This window comes from Pezoporus wallicus, unplaced genomic scaffold, assembly GCF_028554395.1.
Source record: "Pezoporus wallicus isolate ANWC-B61680 ecotype Strahan unplaced genomic scaffold, APGP_CSIRO_Pwel_v1 contig_6936, whole genome shotgun sequence".
NCBI lineage: Eukaryota > Metazoa > Chordata > Aves > Psittaciformes > Psittacidae > Pezoporus > Pezoporus wallicus.
Window position 1 is genome coordinate 304,936 of NW_026642285.1, and position 20,848 is coordinate 325,783.

Genomic DNA, 20,848 nt, shown 5'->3' on the forward strand with positions numbered 1-20,848 from the left:
AAGATCAGAAATTAAAAGATTATTAATGAGGGTTTATTTATTTTTAAGGCAAGAACCTTTTTTTATGCAAGACTGTGTGGCATAATGAAACGGAAGTTTCATTCTACTAGTATGCCAGCCTTTTCAATTAGAATCTGTCCCTAACAAATAAGTGCAATAATGATTGGGAATGCCATCTTAATGTAAAAAGATGACATGGAGAGATTAAAAAAAAAAAAAAGAAAAACAAAAAAGAAAAACAAGAGAGAATACTGGCACACTTATTCTTTCTTATACCCAATCATCCAGCACAGTTTATCAACTGCTTTATGACTGGCACTAGTGCACAGACTGAAGAATTTCAAGATTACTATATATAAATCTAGCAACTGCATTAGGCATAAGCTCCCTGGCCTTCTAACACTAAGCAAAGCTGTACTGACAATAAAAGTAAACCATAAAGACCTGACAACAATTATTCTGAACACTTGCTAAATGTCATCATTAAAGCACTCTCGTGATTAAACAAAGCAGAAGTGAGGAAAGAAGACAAGATTGTGTTTGCGCAAAAAACTATAACTACAGTTAGTTCCAAAATTTTATACACGTTAAATGTTTTGTTATCTATTCTGTTATCAAACAAACTTTAAATTCTGTCTTCCAATTTGTTCCTCTCAACATCAACATTTTTAAAAATTTTCTTTATTTGTGTTTTTTCCCCCCATTTTTTTTTAAGAGGAGTCTCAGCTGTTTGGGACCTGAGGTTGATTTGCTTTGAGGCTTCGTAGTGCTCTTCTCGCAGCTGCAGATTTGGCAATCCTGTAGCTTCTGCCAACACCTTTAAACTTTCCCTTTCCTACAACTTCCACTGTTACTCTGACCTTTCCATCGTAAGTTCTTTCTGCAGGACTGCAAAAATATACACAAAAATTACTTAGTCCTTAAGTAAGTTAATGTGAAATAAAGAGACCTATATTCTCTTTTCTACAGAAGTTAAAGCAGTATAGTTAAACAGAAATTGTTACTTTTCTCAAAGTTATGCAATAAAAAGCAATAAAATCAGTGAACACAATGATCATGCTAGCTACTTAGTGCAAAAGAAATTAATTTTGGACATTTATGAAGCACAGCTTAAAAATATTTTATGGCAGTGTGTACCAAAGGAAGCATATTCTCACCTAAATTTGGCTGTCTCTGGCTCCATCTCCAGCAGCTCTCGCACTGGAGAACGGGGCACATTAGCAGAAAATTTCTCTATTTGGAAGGGGAAAAAAAAAAAATTAGCTTTCTTCTCTTCATAGCAGATGGCATTAATTATTATTTTCTTTTCTGAAAGCAGACAATACCTATTAATGGCCTCATCATTGGATAGTACACTTGCCACACCATTTCCAAAGACATTCCGCTATCCATATAAATGGCACCAGCAAGAGACTCAAATATATCCCCCATGGCCTTTGGTACTTCAATGTCTTCCTCTTTTTCTTCATCTTCTTCAGATCTTCTGAGCTGTTAGCAATTAAAAAAAGCAGGGGGATGCAGGAAGAAAGGAGGAAGAGAGAAACAATTGCATATTTTAAAATAAAAAGATCTTCAGAAATGTAAGCTCTCTTTCACGCTACCCTGTGCTGCTTCCTTTAAGCTTTTCACTGACAATTTTCCACAGTGAAATTGTTCTTTTATTTCCCAACAAAACTAAGCTGCTGGATATGTCATTTTTCAAATGCAAAAATAATTCCAAGCACCATTCTGTACAGAGACCTCATGTGCTTTGTGAATTCCTCATGTAATTCTGTAGGATTTTACCATGGGTCTGTTTTTTCCAATAAGAAACAGACTTGGCTCAATCAGTTAATACTAGAAAGCTACGCATAATAAAGGAAGATTTCACACATTAGGCATCTCCTAGAAGTAGCTTCAAAAATCTGTATGAAAGCTTCAAAATCTCTGGACGAAAGTTGGGTGTACTTTTCCTTATCTCATTTACCCCAGAAGACAAGCATGAAACAAGTACCAGTAAACTGAGCCATTAATAAGTGATAACCAGCAACATGAGATAGCTAGCAGGCACACTTAGCTATCTTTTAAAGGTAGCAGGCAGTGTTTTCTTCTATGCTACTATCTTCAGACAATAGCACAGTCTCATTATTAAAGCTAAACTTTCAGCCTATGTTTTAGAGACCTTGAGTTAATCTAATCCTTTACCAGAAATACATCAAATACATACAATATACATTCACCTAAGTCCAAACAAAGTGATCTGAAACAGAAATTTTTGACCATAACGCTCCTCTGCCTAAAAGGAAGTAAGTTCGTCTTTTCTCCCAGCAACTACCTTCTCACTGCGTTGGGTTTAAACCCCAAGGTAGGGGCCAATGTCAGTCCTCTTAAGAGCCACCAAAATACTTCATGAACCAGTACAACCCAGTATTTCTACCCAAAATAAATCAAACAAGAAATCAGAGCTGATGTGTAAACACTCCAAACAGGAATTTTGATGTTAAAAAACAAGTTCAACTCTTCTGAATAGTGTATTTCATACCAAGTGCAAACTTAAGCACTTTTGAGTTATACTGAAATAACAGGAGAGAGAAATTAAGAGCTATAAAGCAAGGGACAACAGATGTTTCACGAGTGGTATCTGAAAAAAGCAAAGCAGATGATGTGGAGACACACATGGAAACCAGCCTAGCTGGCATGAACTGCAGAAACAAAGACTCTTCATTAACTCTGATGAAATAAGAGTTTCAGTAATTCAGTGCCAGACCAAGATAGGGAGCAGGCGCAGGGACAGCGAAACAAGAATTTTATTTGAAACAGCTATCACACAATTTGGTTGCAACTTCGGAGGAAGTTTCTAGGCAATCTTTTTGCATACCAGCAAAAAACTGAACGAACTTAGAAATCACTACTCTGAGGTCTTCAAATAAGTTTTTAGCCTTTTCACTCATATAGATTTCACTCTGCAACACAGTGCAAGGGCTGTAAAAACATGTTTGTAACAGAAGTATTTTGACTGCCAAGCTTCTAAGTTGTGTAGCAAAAAGAAGAAATTACTAAAGACGAAGATAACACGTTTGTTGAGTGCTGGAGTATTCTCTGATAGAATACTTTTCAAGAGATTGGTCACAGTTTTTCAGAAGACAAACTATGAGGGTTATGCATTGGATAACACTCCTAAAGAAAGGATAATGAGAAAGTCCATCTCTTCCAGGACCCTGATTAGAATTTGATTCACAAGACCCCTGCTCTCATACATTTTCTGAGCAGCTTATCTAAATGAATTAGTTTTAGACTAATGGATCTCCAGCAAATAGATGTTCACTACCATTAGGTTTCTTCCTGCATAGCACAGATAGGATCTGTGCTTGCAGGTCTTCAGTTAAACTATCTTTCAAGTGGTTTATTTGAAAGATGCATGCAATGTTTCCCTGGTTAGCAGATATAAAGCCCTCAGGAGCATGTCACACATACTTGAGCACAGTGCAGTAACACCTGCTCCAGCAGAAATATTCAAAAGAAAAATGGTGGAAACCTCTGTCAGTGTGCTACATTAAATAATCTCCACATAGTCCAAAGGTAGTATTGCTCATAATGTTGCATGGATATCCTATACTAAGTCAGTATTAACTCATTAACTCTTTGTCATGATTTTATGATGTAGTAGTAGCTTCCAGGCTAAGTGGTCCTGCTCCCCCCCTGCCTGCATACTGTTCTAACAATAACACAAAAGTGAAATAGTGACTGAAATCAAAGGTCACAAAAATCTAGAGGCAAACTGTTTTCAATTTAATTATTTTATGAAAGTTCTTTATACTTTCTAAAGATTGTATTTTAATTTGCATATTGTATGCTTTGTTACTGGGAGCCTGCTTCTTTGGTTGCTGTGTGCATAAAACTAAAGTATTACAAAATGTAATACAAAAATGTATTAAAAAGTATTACAAAAATGTCCATCACTATGAAATCCAGTAGCATGTTTCAAATCAGATACTGAACACATTTCTTCTACTTCCACTAACCTCAGAATCCATTCCTTGCATTTCATTCTTTTCCATTTGAAACTGCACAAAGTCATCAATAACATGAAATAGTTCAGGAGAGACAGCTTTGAAGTACTTGTGGTAGTCATACTTAACAGCTAATGATGCAAAAATGGTATTATTGACTAGAGCAGATCGCAGGTCAGTAAGAACTCCTGGAGAGTGTTGCCGTGGGTCTTCATAAAGGTGCTTGGTTATGAGGTAGTCCAGAATTGCATCTCCCAGGAATTCTAAGCGCTGGTAACAATCTTAAAGCATTGGAAATAAAAGAATGTACAACACCACAATTAAGTTTAACACACACATTCTTTCCAGGACATTCTGGATAAGAGGTCTGGTACACTGCCATTTAAATTCCACAAACTAGCCAATTCTCAGAGGAGACAATCTGTTTTTTAAAAAAAGGTATCTTTGTGTTCAGAGAGATTAGTTATTGAATTCTTTTTTTAAAAAAATCAGAAAAAAACAGATATTACATCTAATAATAGACATTTTTTAACTAAATATTAACTTGCCAGGCTAGCAAACCATTTGTGTTTATAATCAATTAATGCTTTTACTCAAAATCTTTACCACTGCACCAAGAAAGATCAAAAAAAGTAAAATTAAGGGATTCCACTAGCAAGCTGATCTGAAAATGGTAACAGTTAAACCTCAAAAAATTCATAAGAAAACAATGCAACAAAAGCAGGAGGAACATACAATCTCAGATTTTTCATCTAATTCACCACACACTTAGATTTCTCAAAAACCATTGAACTAAGATTCCCATTAAGAATGGGTCTTTTAAACTGGAAACTAAAATTGTCAAGCATTGGCTCTTTGGAAAATTGGCAGGGGACAGGAATGGAGAGCTATGCAAATCTATTTTTAGAACATAAACAAAAGCAAAAAGCAGTCTTGAAAGCAAACAAGGATGGGTAGATAGAAAGAAAGGAAGACAGAATTACTACAAAAGTAACATGAGAGTGAAATGGCTAGCACTAAGCTGTTTTTATAGCAGCTGTACCTAAGATACTGCCAGTTGTTGATTACTAGCTACTCCTTAACAGAAGTTACAAGCAACAGCAATTCATAGCTGCCTTATGTGGTAAACAGAAATGAAACCAAAACTTTTGGACCCAACAACACAATTTCAGCTAGACACTATGCCTCAAGGTTTCTGTTAGTATGCATGTATATGTGTGTAAAGGGATTATCTACCTTCTATATGTTTTGTGAAATATTTGTGAAAAGTAAATACATAGACAGTAGTATTACCTAGAATAAAAAGCTAAAGGAGCATTCCAGTGTACATTGTGAATTGTTTTCGATGTACTAACACTGTCAAAACAACTTCTTTAATTAAATCAGAACTTTCTTACTCCTTGGTATAAAGAACCAATTCACTTCGGGGAAAAATTCAGACTGCTGACTGCACAAGAATTTGCCATTCACTTCTAACAGGGCTGGAATTTACCATAGTTTGGTTTTAATTGTATATTATAATAGCAAAATATTTAAAGTTTTAGAATGAACAAATACTATGCTAATTGGCATAAGCAAAAGTTATTCAAGATCACAGAAACACAAACTTGTGCTGCTGTAAAATCTTCTGTGAGAGCATGTAGAGAAACATTAAGCAGTTAGCCTGAAATTAATATTTAGCCTGATTTAGTCAATTGCTTCAAACTTGGACTTTAAATATATACTCAATACAATGCCTAGACTTAAACTATGCCTTCTAATTCACAACTTCAAAGGGAAGTCTCCATATGGTATAGTCCTACAGACTATTCAGCTAATTAAAGTTGTATAGTCTAGTTTTAATCTTCAGAAGTATGGTCAAAGGGCAATATTCTTGGGATTAAATTATGGACAAATTTGCTAAATATATTTGCAAAACATGATTGCTACTTCTAGAAGTATACTGCAATTTTCCAGAGTTCTACAAGAACTTATTTCAGCTAAATAAGGATCTAATGTCAGTCACATACACTAGTGATACAGCCAAGATGAAAAATGCTGCTCTTTCCCAAAACTTGATTAAGACTTCAGTAAGTCTTCTATCTACCTCAAATCAAAATATGAATAATCACTGAGATACAGCTTTCACACATATCCCCCTCCTGAAATAAAGAGCAAGACAGTATTTTCAAAGACTTAATATTCAGAGACTATTGTCTTTTAAAGAAACATGTTGTCTAAAAAAAACTGTACAGGAACACATCATACACTGCTTCTCCTGTATTTACAATATGGGGAAAAACCCCACTCGTTTAAGACTACTTACCAGTAATGGTATTATAATGGTACGAGGCATGAGTAAATGCTTGAAGAAGATAAGCCTTGTTCTTAAAACTGTAGTTTATTTTCTTCTCGAAGTTTTCAAAACCAGAAATAAGGTGATTTAGGGTTTTTTCAGCATCTGGGTGATCAAACATACACCTTGGCGGAATCTTCAAACAACCATACTCTAGGTCTTTATACAGAGAAGCCTCTGAATTAGGTATAGAAGCAGAAATAGAGTCTGATGAAAGATTTTTCTCCTCGCTGCTACAATTCTCTCTGCTAGCACACAAAGTGCCTTCCCAATCAGTCTTTTTAATTACAGGGAGCACCTTCAGCCCCAGTGAACACAGGAAAAGCTGAGCAGCTCTTTCACCACAGCTGGTCAGATAGCAGCCCAACAGGGCTTCCACGCAGTCTGCAATGCTTTTGTCAGCAATACACTGTTCTGTATGCAAGTCATATGAGATAGACTGTTTTCCCGCATCAACACCACAGTTTTCTTCTGATGGATTCCAGAAGCCCACTACAAAATCATCCTCTTCAACAGCTTTGCTAGGATCCAGATAGCACATAGCATCCCACGAGCTATAGTCAAAATCATCAAAATCTGATGAAAATTGAACATTACCCAGGGAAGACTTCTTGGGTGCTTTCCATTCATAGTTTGAATCAGTGGTTGAAAAGTGAGAGAGAGAAATTTTCTTCACAAAAGCCCCTGATCCCATTAACATATTATCAATGAATTTGATATGCTCCTGATCATACTCCAGAAAATCATCTTCAAAGTCTGTTTCTTCCTTGGGTAACCTCCACATTAGGTTTTGATCCTCTTCATCATTTTCATAATTATCAATTTTGCCATTAGCCAACAAGTTCTCCTTTGTCTATGAAAGAACACAAAAAATATGGTACCAAAGAAGGAAATGAGAAACTTTTATTCCAGAACTGTCAGAAGTGTGGGATTTGAGTAGTGTCTGCTAACAATATGACTGATTTTTTTTTCATGTTTCTAATTACATTGTCTGATCAGCTGCACAATACAACCTCAATTTACACTAGCATTTTAAGACCAGAATAACTGTCTTAGAATATAAACACTTTATTACTAACCTATAATAGCACATATTCTACATATAACATGCAGCATTTCATAGAAACTTGTGCTTATACTAGAATATGGTGCATCTGGGATTAACTAAATCCACTAAACATTAGACATTTGTATACCAAGCAGACAAAGGAATTCTATACTAACAGATCTGGAGAAGTACAAGGAACATTTTCTGGGTGCATCCTTCCCTCTATCTGCTAAGTAAGGCTAATACAAACGGTGACCCAAACCAATTCTGAAGATTCTTTATACATCCTTCTACAGCAAATACTAAGGGACTTGCAGGACTTGCTATAGTCATAATCAAGATAATCTCAGTTTCTGGACACATAATTGGAAAATGCATTCCATGTAAAAACTGTAAGAACTTCTTTACCCTAGTTCTTCAATAATAATCACCTGAACCAGCAAAATACCTTTCTCTGTGTTCTCAAACACAGCTGCTAATTAATTCAGTCTACTTGGCAAACTAGTAGAAAGTAAGTTTAGTGTACCAGTGTAGGTGATTTTTTATTGCAGATCAAAACTGGAAGTCTAATACCAGTTAGTTGGCAAGAACCTAATGCTTATGTGTGTGGCTGTCTTCACTGCATAGGTTGGGGACTCAAGAAATGATCTGGCTGCTTATCATACAGTAGATATAGAACAATTCTTTTCTTCTGCAAGAACCACAGTGCAAGTTAATAATTCTCAGTTTTAACAAATATGCTATCTCTCCAGTTTTCCATTCATTTAATATCACCAGGATTTCAATATGGCAAGTCTAAAAATGTAAAAGCAGTTTTTAAACTGAATATTAACATATTCATGAAATCATGAAGTAGATGCAAAGGCAAATAGTATTAATCCTTTAACAAGTAAATACTGGCTTAAAGTTTTGGGTTGTTTCAGGCTGTACTTACAGCCTTAACTTATCAAGTTAAAGTTGTCACCAATTTTCTAATACTTACATACATACCCACACCAGCAAAACTAATGATGTCTCATGTCTTTTCCCTGCTCATATTAAGCAAACTGGTATGGACTGATGTAAATTATAAATTGAACGCAGATATGCCCAAGCTATACAATGATGTATAATTTGCCATGGCCCCAATCCAGGAGAGCACTTAAACATATTAGCTAAATGCACAAGTAGTCTTCCTAACATCAAAAGACTATTCACAGACTCAAACCAGCATCACTGATGTCAGCGGGAATTCTGCCACTTAATTTGATAGAAGCAAGATCAGATTCAAAGTGCTTTTCTGGAATGGGTCCTGAAAGCCAACACCATTTTGAATCAAGCGAAACAGCTCATATCTGCCCTCAATCTATGTATGTCATATTATAGGTCTCAGACACTTAATCTTACATATCTGTGAACCAGATGCTACCATGGGGGACCTGTCCCTCTGGGCCAAATGCACAACTCTCTAGATGTGTGGATGGGTGGCAGCTGTAAGGTGCACTAGGCAACGCTTGAAATCAGCTAAGGATCAGATCACAGCATTCCTCATCAGGACAGAGGAGGCTTAGTGAGATTTAGTGCTGGCAGGGGCAGGGGAAAAAAGTGGCTACAGAAATTCAGTTTAGACATTTGCCAAAAGAATTTCTGCTGCTGTAATTACCCATCTCACATATACACATCTGGGATTTCCGTAGATTTAACTGATCAGAAAGAGATAGCAACACTTGATTTTACATAGTTGTTTTGGATACTAGTAGCAGTATAATGCTCAAAGTAAGACTAATTTAACCAGTCCCAATTAGAGCTAGTGCTGATTTTTTTCTTGTTACATACCACCTGTCATATCTGTCACTGAAAAAAATACACTGACACATCTCTAGCTAGATGACTCAAAACATTGCTGTCTGCTTTCACAAAGATTTAATAAGTGATAAATTTAATTCTTACTACAATTTCATTCACAATTTTCTTAAATTCATTTTAATTAGCAGAATGGCTACATGAACTACCCTAACATTGTTTGCACACTGCTTCATGTATAAAAAAAGTAATAAAAATATAAGTGATGAGAATGAACAGTAGCTGAAGGAGCCGGGAAGCAAGTCTGATAGGTCATTACTTTCATCAGACAGCATTTAAAAACATTAATCAATGATGATCCTCAAAAACCAAACCTTTTCTTAAAGAATACCTGATTGATTTTGAGTTAGTTATGGCCACTTACAAGCTAAATACATGTAAGTGCTTCTTTCATGCTTTTTTGAAATAAACTACCTGATCAAATTAACAGAGGAAGATCCTTCCCCTTAATAAAGCCTGGTAACACAAAAATGCCAACATCTGACTAGGATGTTTTTGTAATAATCTGTCATAATAATATGAGATTTTCTAGCCCCAGTTACAGTCCATCAGCCCATGGATGGAGAATGAAAATTATATGCAAGAAAGCAAAATATCTACTTGGCACAAACCCCAGTACTACTTAATTGCACCACAGTCTGCATTTTGGTCTGAAATTGTGTATTTTATTTACAAATAAACAGTGACTAGCAAGGAGAAAGAGGCCACTAAAATGTTATGGTGAACTGAAAGCTTCTACAAAATAACGATTAACTCCTGTCCCAAATGTACTGTCTTACTTTTAGAAAGGTACAGCAGTAAGTCTCTTTGAAATGGAAATCTTGGCACACACAGTAATCAGGTTGGTTCATTCTGAAATAAGCATTTATTTGCACGGTACATCTAACTAACAGTCCTCCCCCATGTGCCCTCTGGTGGTTCTACAATCGAGCATGGTCTTCAGATTTGGGGAAAAGAAAAAAAAAATACCTCCACCTTCTTCCTTGACCTCCAAACCATTCTCGAAACACTTAAAAGATTATATTACTGACTGCTGTGATCAGTGATATTTCTTGCACACACACTCCTACTACAAACATACAATGCGTTTAGTCAGAAAATAATTGGAACTGCTCCTAATTAAGATTTGTCGTTTTGAAGCTTTAGACAGTGAGGGTGGCTACCCCAGCATTGTATTTTGGATGCAAAGTAGCCTTCAGCCATACCCATGGTGTAAGCTAACAGCAACCAATACTGAACATTTTCTCAAGCCGGTTCAATCTTCATTCTCAGCACTATGAAAACCAACTCCGTTTCATATACTCTATGAAGGTGAACTCATTTATTTCAGAAAAACTCCTGAGAGTACACGAACTACAAACAAAACATTTTTTCTTCTCTACTTTTCTATTAATATGCACACTCATTATTGGATGATGTTCAGTAAATTTCCTTTCTACAGGTTCTATTCCGGATCAGTTTTCCTCTAATTTTCCATAAGTTAAGGAGAAGTTTTAGAAAGGAAACAAAGATACAGATCCACATTTTTAGCAAAATATCTGGGGGTTAGAAGGAGGTAGGGGTGAGAGAATACAGACGTGAATAGTTACTCCTCAGCATAGTTAAATCAAGTCTTACCACTTCATCCTTCTCCCACTTATCAGTGTTGCTCTTATCCTGGTTCACTATGTAACCAGGAGGAAGCCAGTTGACCGGGGGATCAAAAATTGATACCACCATACGACTAGGCAGTCCTTTCTTTTTTCCAAGGCGATACAAGTTACAGTTGCTGACCTTCAAGAAAAACACATTCTCATAAACCTCTGGACATACATATATTTAGGTTAAAATGCAAAAGGAGCAAAACAAGTTTACACGTCAAGCCAGATCTTGTACCATCATGCATTTTTATCTAGACCTCAAAAGGCATTTCAGCTTTCTTAAAACAGATTATTTTAATATTTTTTTTTAAGGCTAAGCACATTAGATGTGTCAAATTTAATTAAAGAAATCTGATAGATTAAATCCTATTTGCAAAATAAAATTATTGCTTCTTTTAAAATAACAGTAAAAATGACCTGTACGAGTGTCATTAATTATTCATTATTAATGAACATTCAGGCGAGATTTGGAAATGAAAAATTATTGTGATTATGGGTAGATTCACCTAAACTTTGGCAGTAGAAAGTGTTGAAACAGTTCCATATAACAAATCTTATTAAGTCATAACACAGATGTTGTTTTCATAGACTCTAAAATTCTTTTAAACATTTTAAAAGGGAGGGGAAAAAAAAAAGCACTCACATGCAAACATATTTCCTTTTATGTTGTAACTATCAACTTCTGAGCTTCATTTCTCATTCTAAATACACTTTCCATGTTTGTTTTTAAAGTCTTGAAATTTGAACTTGAATATTAAATCACTTCCTTTACTTGAACTATGCAATTTATTTAGCCCTCTTTATTTTCCAAGATTAAACTACTCAAAATACATCACTGAGAATTAACCTATTATCAGAGACAGACAATCAAATCCTCAGCATTTGATTCAAGTTATCACATTATGTAGGGGAAAAGAAAAACCCAGAACACTTTCGCATGATTGATTACTCCGGAATTTAAAACCGGCAGCAGCAGAACTGACGACCCTACTCTGTACTGTTCACATTTACTTTAAAATACTTTCAAACGTTTTGATGCAACACTTCTGTAAGATTTTTTTATTGGTTCTGTTGATTTATTTTTAGCATTTGTGTAAGATCACAGTAAAAGTTTTCAAGGAAAGTAACTTATTGAGGAAACAAAGGAACAGTCAAATAAAGCTACAACCTAAGGCTCTGTATTGCTAACTCAACCCTTCATTCAAGCACTCCCGTTAAAGAAACTCAGTAACAGCTCTAGTGTTCAGTCCATCAATTATCCTTGCTAACCTAGAACTCTTATTCAGTCCTATCCTTTCTTAGGCTGATAATTAAGTGGTCTAGATTTCAAAATGAACTGCAGAAAACAGTTTCAATCAATCACAGTTATGGCAACATTAATCCTGTAGTCCAGTATTTTCATTCTTATATGCATACTACCCAACGTATAATTGGTAAAGGGGTGGAATTAAATCAACCTGTTGCCATTCAATCTTCCAGCAAAATTCTTACGCGTATGGCTGGTTACAACGTGCCTTTTACATACCATGACCGGATTGTTACTACTTACTTTTTTGCTTCTCATATATGACAGCCGTCCCTCATGAGCATCAGGGTAAGTGCAAAACAAGTACGTAGTGATGGCATGCTTTAAAAATGAATCACCAAGCATTTCTAGCCGCTCCAGATTAAATCCATCACTAGCATTTGAAAGAGTCAAAGCTTGAAGAATGAGACCAGGATTAGGACCAAGAGTTTTTGAGGAGTACTCATTGGAAGGGTTTGTTTCAGAATCTCCTGTGTCTTTTGAAAGACTAATAGCTTTTGAAGTACTGGTGGTCACTGCCATTTTGGGGCATCCATCTGAGGTAGATCTGTTAGCATTTCCATCAAGGTATTTATTACTCAGTAGAGTACATTCATTGCTGGGCTTGGGCTGGTTCTCACTGCTGTATAAATTCTGAACAGGATATGAGGTAGTTGGTTGTACAGGTATTTCCTGCCTGTAGTAATTCAGCTGATTTCCTTGGCAAAAGTCTCTGTTAACTAAATCACAATTGCCATTGGCAAGATTTTTATTATAAGAAACACCATTAATTGCTGCAAGTTCTGCTGAGACATCAATTTGGAGTTTAATGGGTGACTCATTGAGGAGTGCTCTGTAACTCACAGATATTTGGTCATGGTTTTCTGCAGAAGAGGTTCTATTAGCACCTTGATGTGCAGCATTTTCAGGGACTACAATTGTGCTGTGCTTACAGTAATTTTCATTCTCTGCTAAAGAGGAGTTAGGAATAGAGATGAAGGATTTGCTGTCAATAGACTTTTTCCATCCGAAGTCCAAGTTAGGGTATCTGAAAAGATACATGCTGATTTTGTTAAAAAAATACTGCCACAAGACAAGAAAATTCTCCATGCACACACGTTTAAAAAAGGTTAGATTCTTCTGAAAAGAACAGTGACTGCAGTATCTAACTTCACCTTTCATAATCAAGTCCTTTTAAGCTATGTTTCACTGAAAACCAATGCGAGTTAAACAAAGGGTATCAGTTTTAGATTAACGCAGTAATAGTTTTCACCTTACTGTCCAATGAAGTCAGATATCGTACTGAAAGACACATCCTGAAAAAATACATGCCTGAAATCTGCAGGAAGTGATTTAACTCCCACACCAGCATCAGTGGCTGTTTGAGCTCTTAGTTCCTCTGCTGTTAAAAGGCAGTGCAGCCGATAAAGTATGCTGGGCAGGCAAACAGCTTTTCTCCACAACGATGCTGGAATAGGATGTATAGCACAGAGCTCTGGAACCAGTATCTGGGGAGAGGAGGAGAGAGGGAAAGAATTTTACCTGTAAAAGTAATTGTCAGATCACTGTTGAGAGAGAGGCAACTTCAATTTGATACTTCTATTTTACCTGCTTATTCTGCAAGCTTTCCCACTTTGCTTTCCTTTTCTCAGCACTGCTTAGTGGAAGTGCCTTCCCCTTCTGATTCAAATGGCGAGGAGTCAAAAGGTTAAGTCTAAAAACAACATAAAAATACTTTAATATAAGCACATAATTAATAGAACTTACTAGCCTAAGCTTTCTAAAGTGATGACTTAATTCTTAGCATTCAACCTTAGTGAAGTGACAGCACAGTTACCTCTGGAAGAAAAATGGGATCAAGTTACAGTTGTTACAGCCTATTAAGTACCTCTTAAGAAAAAATATCGGTAATTATTTTGGAAAACACAAACCCTCAGCTTTATCCTGTAATTAAAAAAAAACAACAGGGCACTTTACAGTCAAATTACAAGCCTCAGACACAAATATGACTGTTGTTACCTTGAAGACGTGTGGTCCACATCCAGCAGTGGCTGGTTGAGATTAGTAAGGTCAAGATTATACTTTGTTTTATAATATTCAGCAAAAGTTTCATATTCAGGGGAAGGGAATTTACTGAGTGGAGTAAGGTCAGTGTATACATCAGCAACATAGAATCGATGAGGCTGATCAAAATTTCGATACCTAAAAAAAAAATAAATAAAAAAATAGGTATATGTTAATATGTTACAGTGTTAGGGGAAAGTTTGTGTGCTAAGTTCTTAATGTTCTAATGTGGTCAGGTATAAACCATTAAATAGTTCACTTGAGAGTTTTGACTGGTAGGTTTTTTGGTTATAAACCCATTTTTCTACACAACTCAAACACTAAGTGAGAAGCGTGCTAAGGTCAGCCTATAATCTCTGAAATTTCCTCGACAGAAACATTTAAACTAAATACAGAATTTGTGTCTTCAATATCTAAGACAAAAATTAACCTTTGGACAACAATCTCAGAGTAATGCTGCAAATGGTAATTTCTTAATTCCAAACAATTAACAATTAAACTTGATAATTTGGCTGTCTAATGTGTAGTCTTCTATGTACTGCCATCAGTAGAAATGGAGGTCTACTGCATGTGAAGACTGTACTACCTCTCATCTAAATTGGTATTTTAACCAAGTAATCCTCTAAATAAAGCTAAAATACCAAACTCCAAATATGCAAGGCAAATTCACAAGCATTACAAGGTCAATGCAGTTCTTGTAATGCAGCAAGGACGTTAGAAAAATAAAGCCAGAACTCTGCAACCCCTTTATTGTGGCTACTGATTCTCATTGGATGATATGGTGCTAAAGATGCAAAGGAAAATAATAAAGAAATTAAATCAACATTCAATATTTAGATCTGTGTATTAGCTTATGTCTTCCTTGATCAGCTGCATCTATTACTTTAAGCTTCTATTCAAATATCTAAATAGACATCCCTAAATAAAATTAATACACTATTAAGGACTCTTAACACACTTTTAAGAAGTTTTTATAGCTTTTTTCCAGAGGAGGAAAAAAAACAAAACAAAACAAAACAAAACATCAAGAAAGTCATATTATGAGGTTGTCTGAACTCCACTGAAGAACATGCTGGTTAAAAGAATTTCCTGAAAACTTCTTTATCTTACTTTATTCATAGTCATGCCTCATATGAAGAATTTAATTACAATTGTACCACTACAATCATCATATTATGCTTCCCCTGAGGAGTTTACAACCAAGTAGGATATATGCACAAGCACATATTTCCACCATTTTTATGCTGACTAGAAGCATAAGTACTTGAAATTCTGAGATTTCTTCATCTATGAAACAGGGTCAAAATTTTTTTGGTTTCTCCCGGGGCTGAGCATTACCAGATGACAACTAATAACTGTCATAAAAGAGAGGCACTCTTTCATGATGTACTCTGCCACCTCTCCCATAAGAATAATATTCATTTAGGCACTATGGCCAGATCTTTGATCTTCAGACAGGTGAAATACCATAGCTTCATTCACACCACCTATGAGCTACTTGTACAGTGCTAACCCTGATCACATGAAGTAATTCTTACACACTGTGATGGTCTGTTGCCATTATTTCACACAACCATTTTTATCACAGTATTCATCAGCACTGGTAGCAAGACATTTAAAGAAAAGGAAAGAAAAAATCTAACACAGATGAGGCCAAAACAAAGTACTAATATTTATCTTTGATATATATTCTACAATTACCATTATTGACAATATACTAGGTACAAGCACAAACCAGTCAGTCCATTTTCTTCCTTCCCCATCATGCCAGACATGACATAGGGAATAATTAAGTCTCCATAAAACCTACCAATTCTGGAGAACCCTTGCATACCCAATACATAAAATGATGTAGATTTCTCCTCTGAAAGATACTCAATAGAAAGACTTTTTTTTAACTGGTCTTTTTCACTTGTCAATTTTTCCATCTACCAACAGCACACCTTCCTTAGCAGGCCTTTGATGTGGGAAAGCAGTAACCAGAGAACATGACTTCCACTGAATTGTTCAAATTAAAACTGGTTTTGGTAGGCCAGTTCCAGTGAGTGTGTGGGATCCCATGTGTGTTTGTGTTTCTGTGTGACTGAGATGCAGCACAGCTACGAAGCGAGTGTGAAGTCCTGATCCGGGGTTCTGTGTTCTCCTCGAGGAGAGCGGCGGGAGACAGACCAAGCATCTTTGTTCTGTGTTGTGCCTAAGTGCTTTGTGTGTGTGTATGTCTGTTGTTAGTGTTAAAGATTACAGTGTTTAAGCAGTGGGGGAGGAGTAGACAAAAGTAAACCCTGGCTAGTGAGGGGGGTTAAGAAGAGTTCCCTCTCTGCACCCCAGTGGCTGTATAAGAGAAGTATAACCTCTAATATCCGAGATCTGGACTTTACACTCAGTACCACAGACTTGTAGCCTCACATATGGGTGCATAATAACTTTTGAACATTGGATCCTGACGTGGATACTAGGACAGTGTAAATTTTGCTGGAACCGAAACTATGATCTAACATCAGGGGAGTTGATCTGCAGAACCCAGAGACATTATTTTACTGAACCCCCTGAGAATATCATAAAACTTGTGTGTAGGTGCTCTCATATTTTAAGCGCATTTGCAGAGCACTGGGAAAGAGAAGCTATAGAGATTTGTAAAAGATTGTTTGAAATGAGAGCTGATCAAAACAAGGTAATTCTGAAGAAAAGCCCATTGGGTTACATTTTGGCACATTGGAAAGAACTGGGAGGGTCTTCTGGGGGCTCCAGAAACATTGATAAAATATTGTACCCAGTGTCTGTTTTTAGTTAGACTGTTGCCAGCTTAAAAGTGACAATTCTCCACTCCTGTAATTTCGCATGATGTACACCCCTGTTATTTTTAATTTGTAAAATTTGATATGAAACTTCTCTGGATAGAGTTGAGTACTTGATGCGTACGTATGGAATATCAGGTCTTGTGTGCAGGTGTATCTTTTTATAAAGACTGTGATGTTCCTATCTGTGTATGAATTGTACCTGTAAAAACATTGTGAGTGTAAAAAGCTTGCTTTCGAAAAGTTAATTGCCAAGCTTGTGATTGTTTATTAGATTGGGGAAAGTATTAATTGGGATTTTGGTGTGAAGTCTCTGAAGTTGAGTACCAGAGGACAGGTATTAGCCCCCTATTTATTATATGCTTATCCGTAAAAAACCCGTAAGACATTCAGGAATGATATGGAAAGAGAACAGTGTGTCAATGAAATGACTCTTTCCCATGGTCATCATCTATATGTGTTTGATTTGCCTTTCTAGACTTGGATTGCTCTGGAGACTACTAAGCATTTTTCCAATTTGATACGGAATTTTCCCTGGCTTGGATTCCTCCTTCTGTCTGTTGTGTGTTAGGGTTTGATAGCAGTTCTTTAAGGATGTTTGATGCCTAAGGCAGAGGATCCTTTATGGCAGTGTGTACATATATAATTTATTTATTTTAAATTTGTCAGATCAGAAAATGGCGCTACAGCTCCTATTGTCTGGTAACTCTTAGTGAATTTAATTATATAAAGCAATGAAAATGGTTGAATTGTAGGAGAGAGATTTAAAAAAAACACACCACATTTTAATCTCCTAATGACATGTCTCAAGCTGGGCATGGGGAGGCTTAGTCTGGGTATTAGGAAAAATTTCTTCACCAAAAGGTGATCAAGCATTGGAACAGGCGGCCCAGGGAAGTGGTGGAATGTGTCCCTGGAAGTGTTCAAAAAACACTGAGATAAGGCCTTTAATGATATGGCTTAGTGGTGGTTTTGGCAGTCCTGGGGTAATGGTTGGACTTGATGACCTTAAAGGTCTTTTCCAACCTGGTTAATTCTACAATTCTACATTTTATCAGAACACTACATAAGTTTTGTGGTGAACTCTACTATTCCTTATGAAAAGGTCCTACTGGAAGCCTTAAACATTTAAAACCTCTTATATTAGATTAAGTATTAACAACAACAAAATCTTTGAGACAGTACTACATACCTTCAGATTAATAGTAAAATTCTTCCTCAGGGACTGTAGTGATAAGACAAAGGGGAATGCATTCAAACTTAAAACAGAGGAGATTTAGGTTAAATACATGGAAAAAATTCTTTAAAGTGAGGGTGGCGAGACACTAGAACAGGTTGCCCAAGGAAGTTGTGAATGCCCCATCCCTGGCAGTATTCAAAGCCAGGCTGGATAGAGTTCTGAGCAACCTGGTCTACTGGGTGGTGTCCCTTCATGGCAGGGGGTTGGAACCAGATGACCTTAAGGTCCTTTCCAATCCAAACCATTCTACGATTTCTTACAAGCAATTATTTTGCAGATACCTACATCCCATTTTATAAGAGTTTATATAAATACAATAGGTACATACCTGAAGTATGTATACAGTACTCACCGTGGAATGATAACCGCATCCTGGTAATCTTCTAACTTGAAAATAAAAGGCATTTCTTTTGTATACTGTGTACTGGGAATGCCTGTTCGTGCTTCAGATTTCTCAATGTCTTCCATGAACTTAAAGTCAATGTCCAAAGTGCTGGAGTCATCAACTTAGAAAGGAAAATGCATAACTATTCATAGGAGAGTTTTCCAGGCTGAACGTTTCTGAGAAGTTGTAAATTACAAATTTTTTTCCTTATTCTATACAACTTGATTATTTTAAAAAATTTACCAAGGAGACATATATGATTTCAGACCCCTACAGAGTCAGCTGAAACCTACTATAAATCAACTTAAATCATCAAGTTAAAACAAATTTGGAATTGTGAAGAAATAATAAAAATGTAGTATAAAAATTTGTCAGTTACCACATATAGTATTATTTCTACAGCTAACACTTAAAATTTAACATAAACCAACAAGAGCTCTCTTCTTACCAACATTAAGAGGTAGAACACAATAGGCTGAATCAGCTTCTGTGGGTTTGAACTCTAGTGCAGGTTTCTCAAGACGAAGAATATGCGAAAATATATACTGATGGAGTCGTGTTATCAGTTCAAGCATTGGCAGAGACAGAGTAAAATCAGATTTCTTAAGCTCAATAGATATCGTAACCTCTCCAGAGCGAGTATACACAGGAAAATGAGGAATCTAAATAAGAAAAAAACAAAAAAACAAAAAAACAAACCCACAAAAGAAATCAAAAGAAAAAATGCAGAGTAGGATTCCTTTACAGAGTAGTGGTTGTTTAGTTTAGATGCTGAGGCAGCACTTGCCAAAGCAAGCTGGATCAGAATTTGGACCTTTGATGACTTTCAATTATTGATAAGGCTTTGAAGGCTTAAAGAATGACTGATTTTTTAGTTTTTATATATAATACTTCTTCCTGTGTTTTATAGCTCTTCCCTTTCTATAAGACCAAATAAAAACACAAGTCTTTTCCATTATGAAGGAATAAATGTGGAAGAAAACCAGCAATATTCCTGAAATGTCGTTTTCTGAGAACAACAGAAAATATATTTTGAAAAAAATCTTCCTCAGCTGAGTCTCATTCACAGTAAATGCTTTTCTATTAAAATTTTCTGAAGCAAGAGGTGCCAATTTCAATTAACATGGACTACTTTTTCTTCTGCTGCAGACTAGGAATGCTGAGAGGACTTGTTACCATAGCTTTCATATAGAGAAGGTAGCACTGCAGCCTCCTCTATAGCTGGTACACCACTCCTATCACAGCTCATGTACAAAAGGAGGAACATTTTGAATTTGTCACTGCAAAATAATAAAAAACAAAATTGTAAACCAAAATTTTGGCAAAAATAGAACAGACTGCTCATCACTAAAGACAGAAAAATTAAATGGCAACTAGACTGCTTGGCTATTACTGATTATTTTCTGGAGTTTACTTTGTATCAAGCAGTTCTTAAGGACATGTCCAATTCTTCAGTCTGGGGGTGGGGAGCAAGTGGAAAATGACAGGTTGTAGGGCATGTAGAGTAAGGAAAGAAGCTAGATTAATTACCTGAGGTATAGGTTTGGCTGTCAATATGCCAAAACATCTCGTTGTATCCTCAGGAGGATATAGCTTTCGCCTCCTGAAGTTGAGCTCATCAGGTAGAGGAGTCGTTAACACCATTCCTATTACATACAGGTAACAGGGCTGATCAGGTTTGGGATAACTATCCCTCAAACATTCTGGAATCTGAAAATAAAAGCCCCACCAATTAATAAAAATCAGCAAAATTCACCCAAACACTATCCTTTGAACAAAAATTCACATTTACTTGGAAAGGTATTGCTAAAAATGAGGAATAAAACCAATTAATCAGGACTTAACAAATGTTTTCTTTCTTAAGCAAAAAGACTGGCCAGCAGCCTGGCCTGGCAAGCACAAGATCAGTCCAAACACTTGCATCAAGAGAGCATGATACTCCCAGATTTCCCTATTTGCCAAGAGGCAATTCTATTTCATCTCTAAACTTCTTCTACATCCATCCTGTGTTAGAAATACATGTCTAACTGTAGAACACAGGCAGCACTTCACCATAAACACAACTGAAGTTTTGATGTCAGCATTTAGCCAGTAACTCTGAAGCGCTTTATGATCAACGTTCTTTAGACCTTAAGAGTAGAGAAAAAAGTATGCACAGGAAACCCCTGCATCTCAGTAATTGAATTTTCATACAAGTGTGCCTGAACTTACTGCTTCATTAACAC

The 20,848-nt window shown here is 36.2% G+C and overlaps 1 protein-coding gene across 8 annotated transcripts in view; it reads right to left on the minus strand.

The window, feature by feature from the left end:
• Nucleotides 1-661: 661 nt before the first annotated feature.
• DICER1 (dicer 1, ribonuclease III) overlaps nucleotides 662-20,848 on the minus strand; it is a 67,546-nt gene continuing 47,359 nt past the window's right edge. For 7 of the 8 annotated variants that reach the window (XM_057428375.1, XM_057428377.1, XM_057428373.1 and 4 more), the window contains 13 exons: nucleotides 20,154-20,333; nucleotides 19,072-19,285; nucleotides 18,591-18,744; nucleotides 14,159-14,341; nucleotides 13,748-13,853; nucleotides 13,472-13,647; nucleotides 12,404-13,187; nucleotides 10,832-10,987; nucleotides 6,295-7,177; nucleotides 4,002-4,270; nucleotides 1,326-1,488; nucleotides 1,158-1,233; nucleotides 662-888 (listed from right to left, as the gene is read on the minus strand). In XM_057428375.1, the coding sequence (XP_057284358.1) occupies nucleotides 723-888; nucleotides 1,158-1,233; nucleotides 1,326-1,488; nucleotides 4,002-4,270; nucleotides 6,295-7,177; nucleotides 10,832-10,987; nucleotides 12,404-13,187; nucleotides 13,472-13,647; nucleotides 13,748-13,853; nucleotides 14,159-14,341; nucleotides 18,591-18,744; nucleotides 19,072-19,285; nucleotides 20,154-20,333 (3,510 nt within the window). In that variant the 3' untranslated portion in view covers nucleotides 662-722. Of the gene's footprint in view, nucleotides 889-1,157; nucleotides 1,234-1,325; nucleotides 1,489-4,001; nucleotides 4,271-6,294; nucleotides 7,178-10,831; nucleotides 10,988-12,403; nucleotides 13,188-13,471; nucleotides 13,648-13,747; nucleotides 13,854-14,158; nucleotides 14,342-18,590; nucleotides 18,745-19,071; nucleotides 19,286-20,153; nucleotides 20,334-20,848 lie in introns of those variants that run through there. The other variant, XM_057428380.1, reaches the window with a different exon arrangement.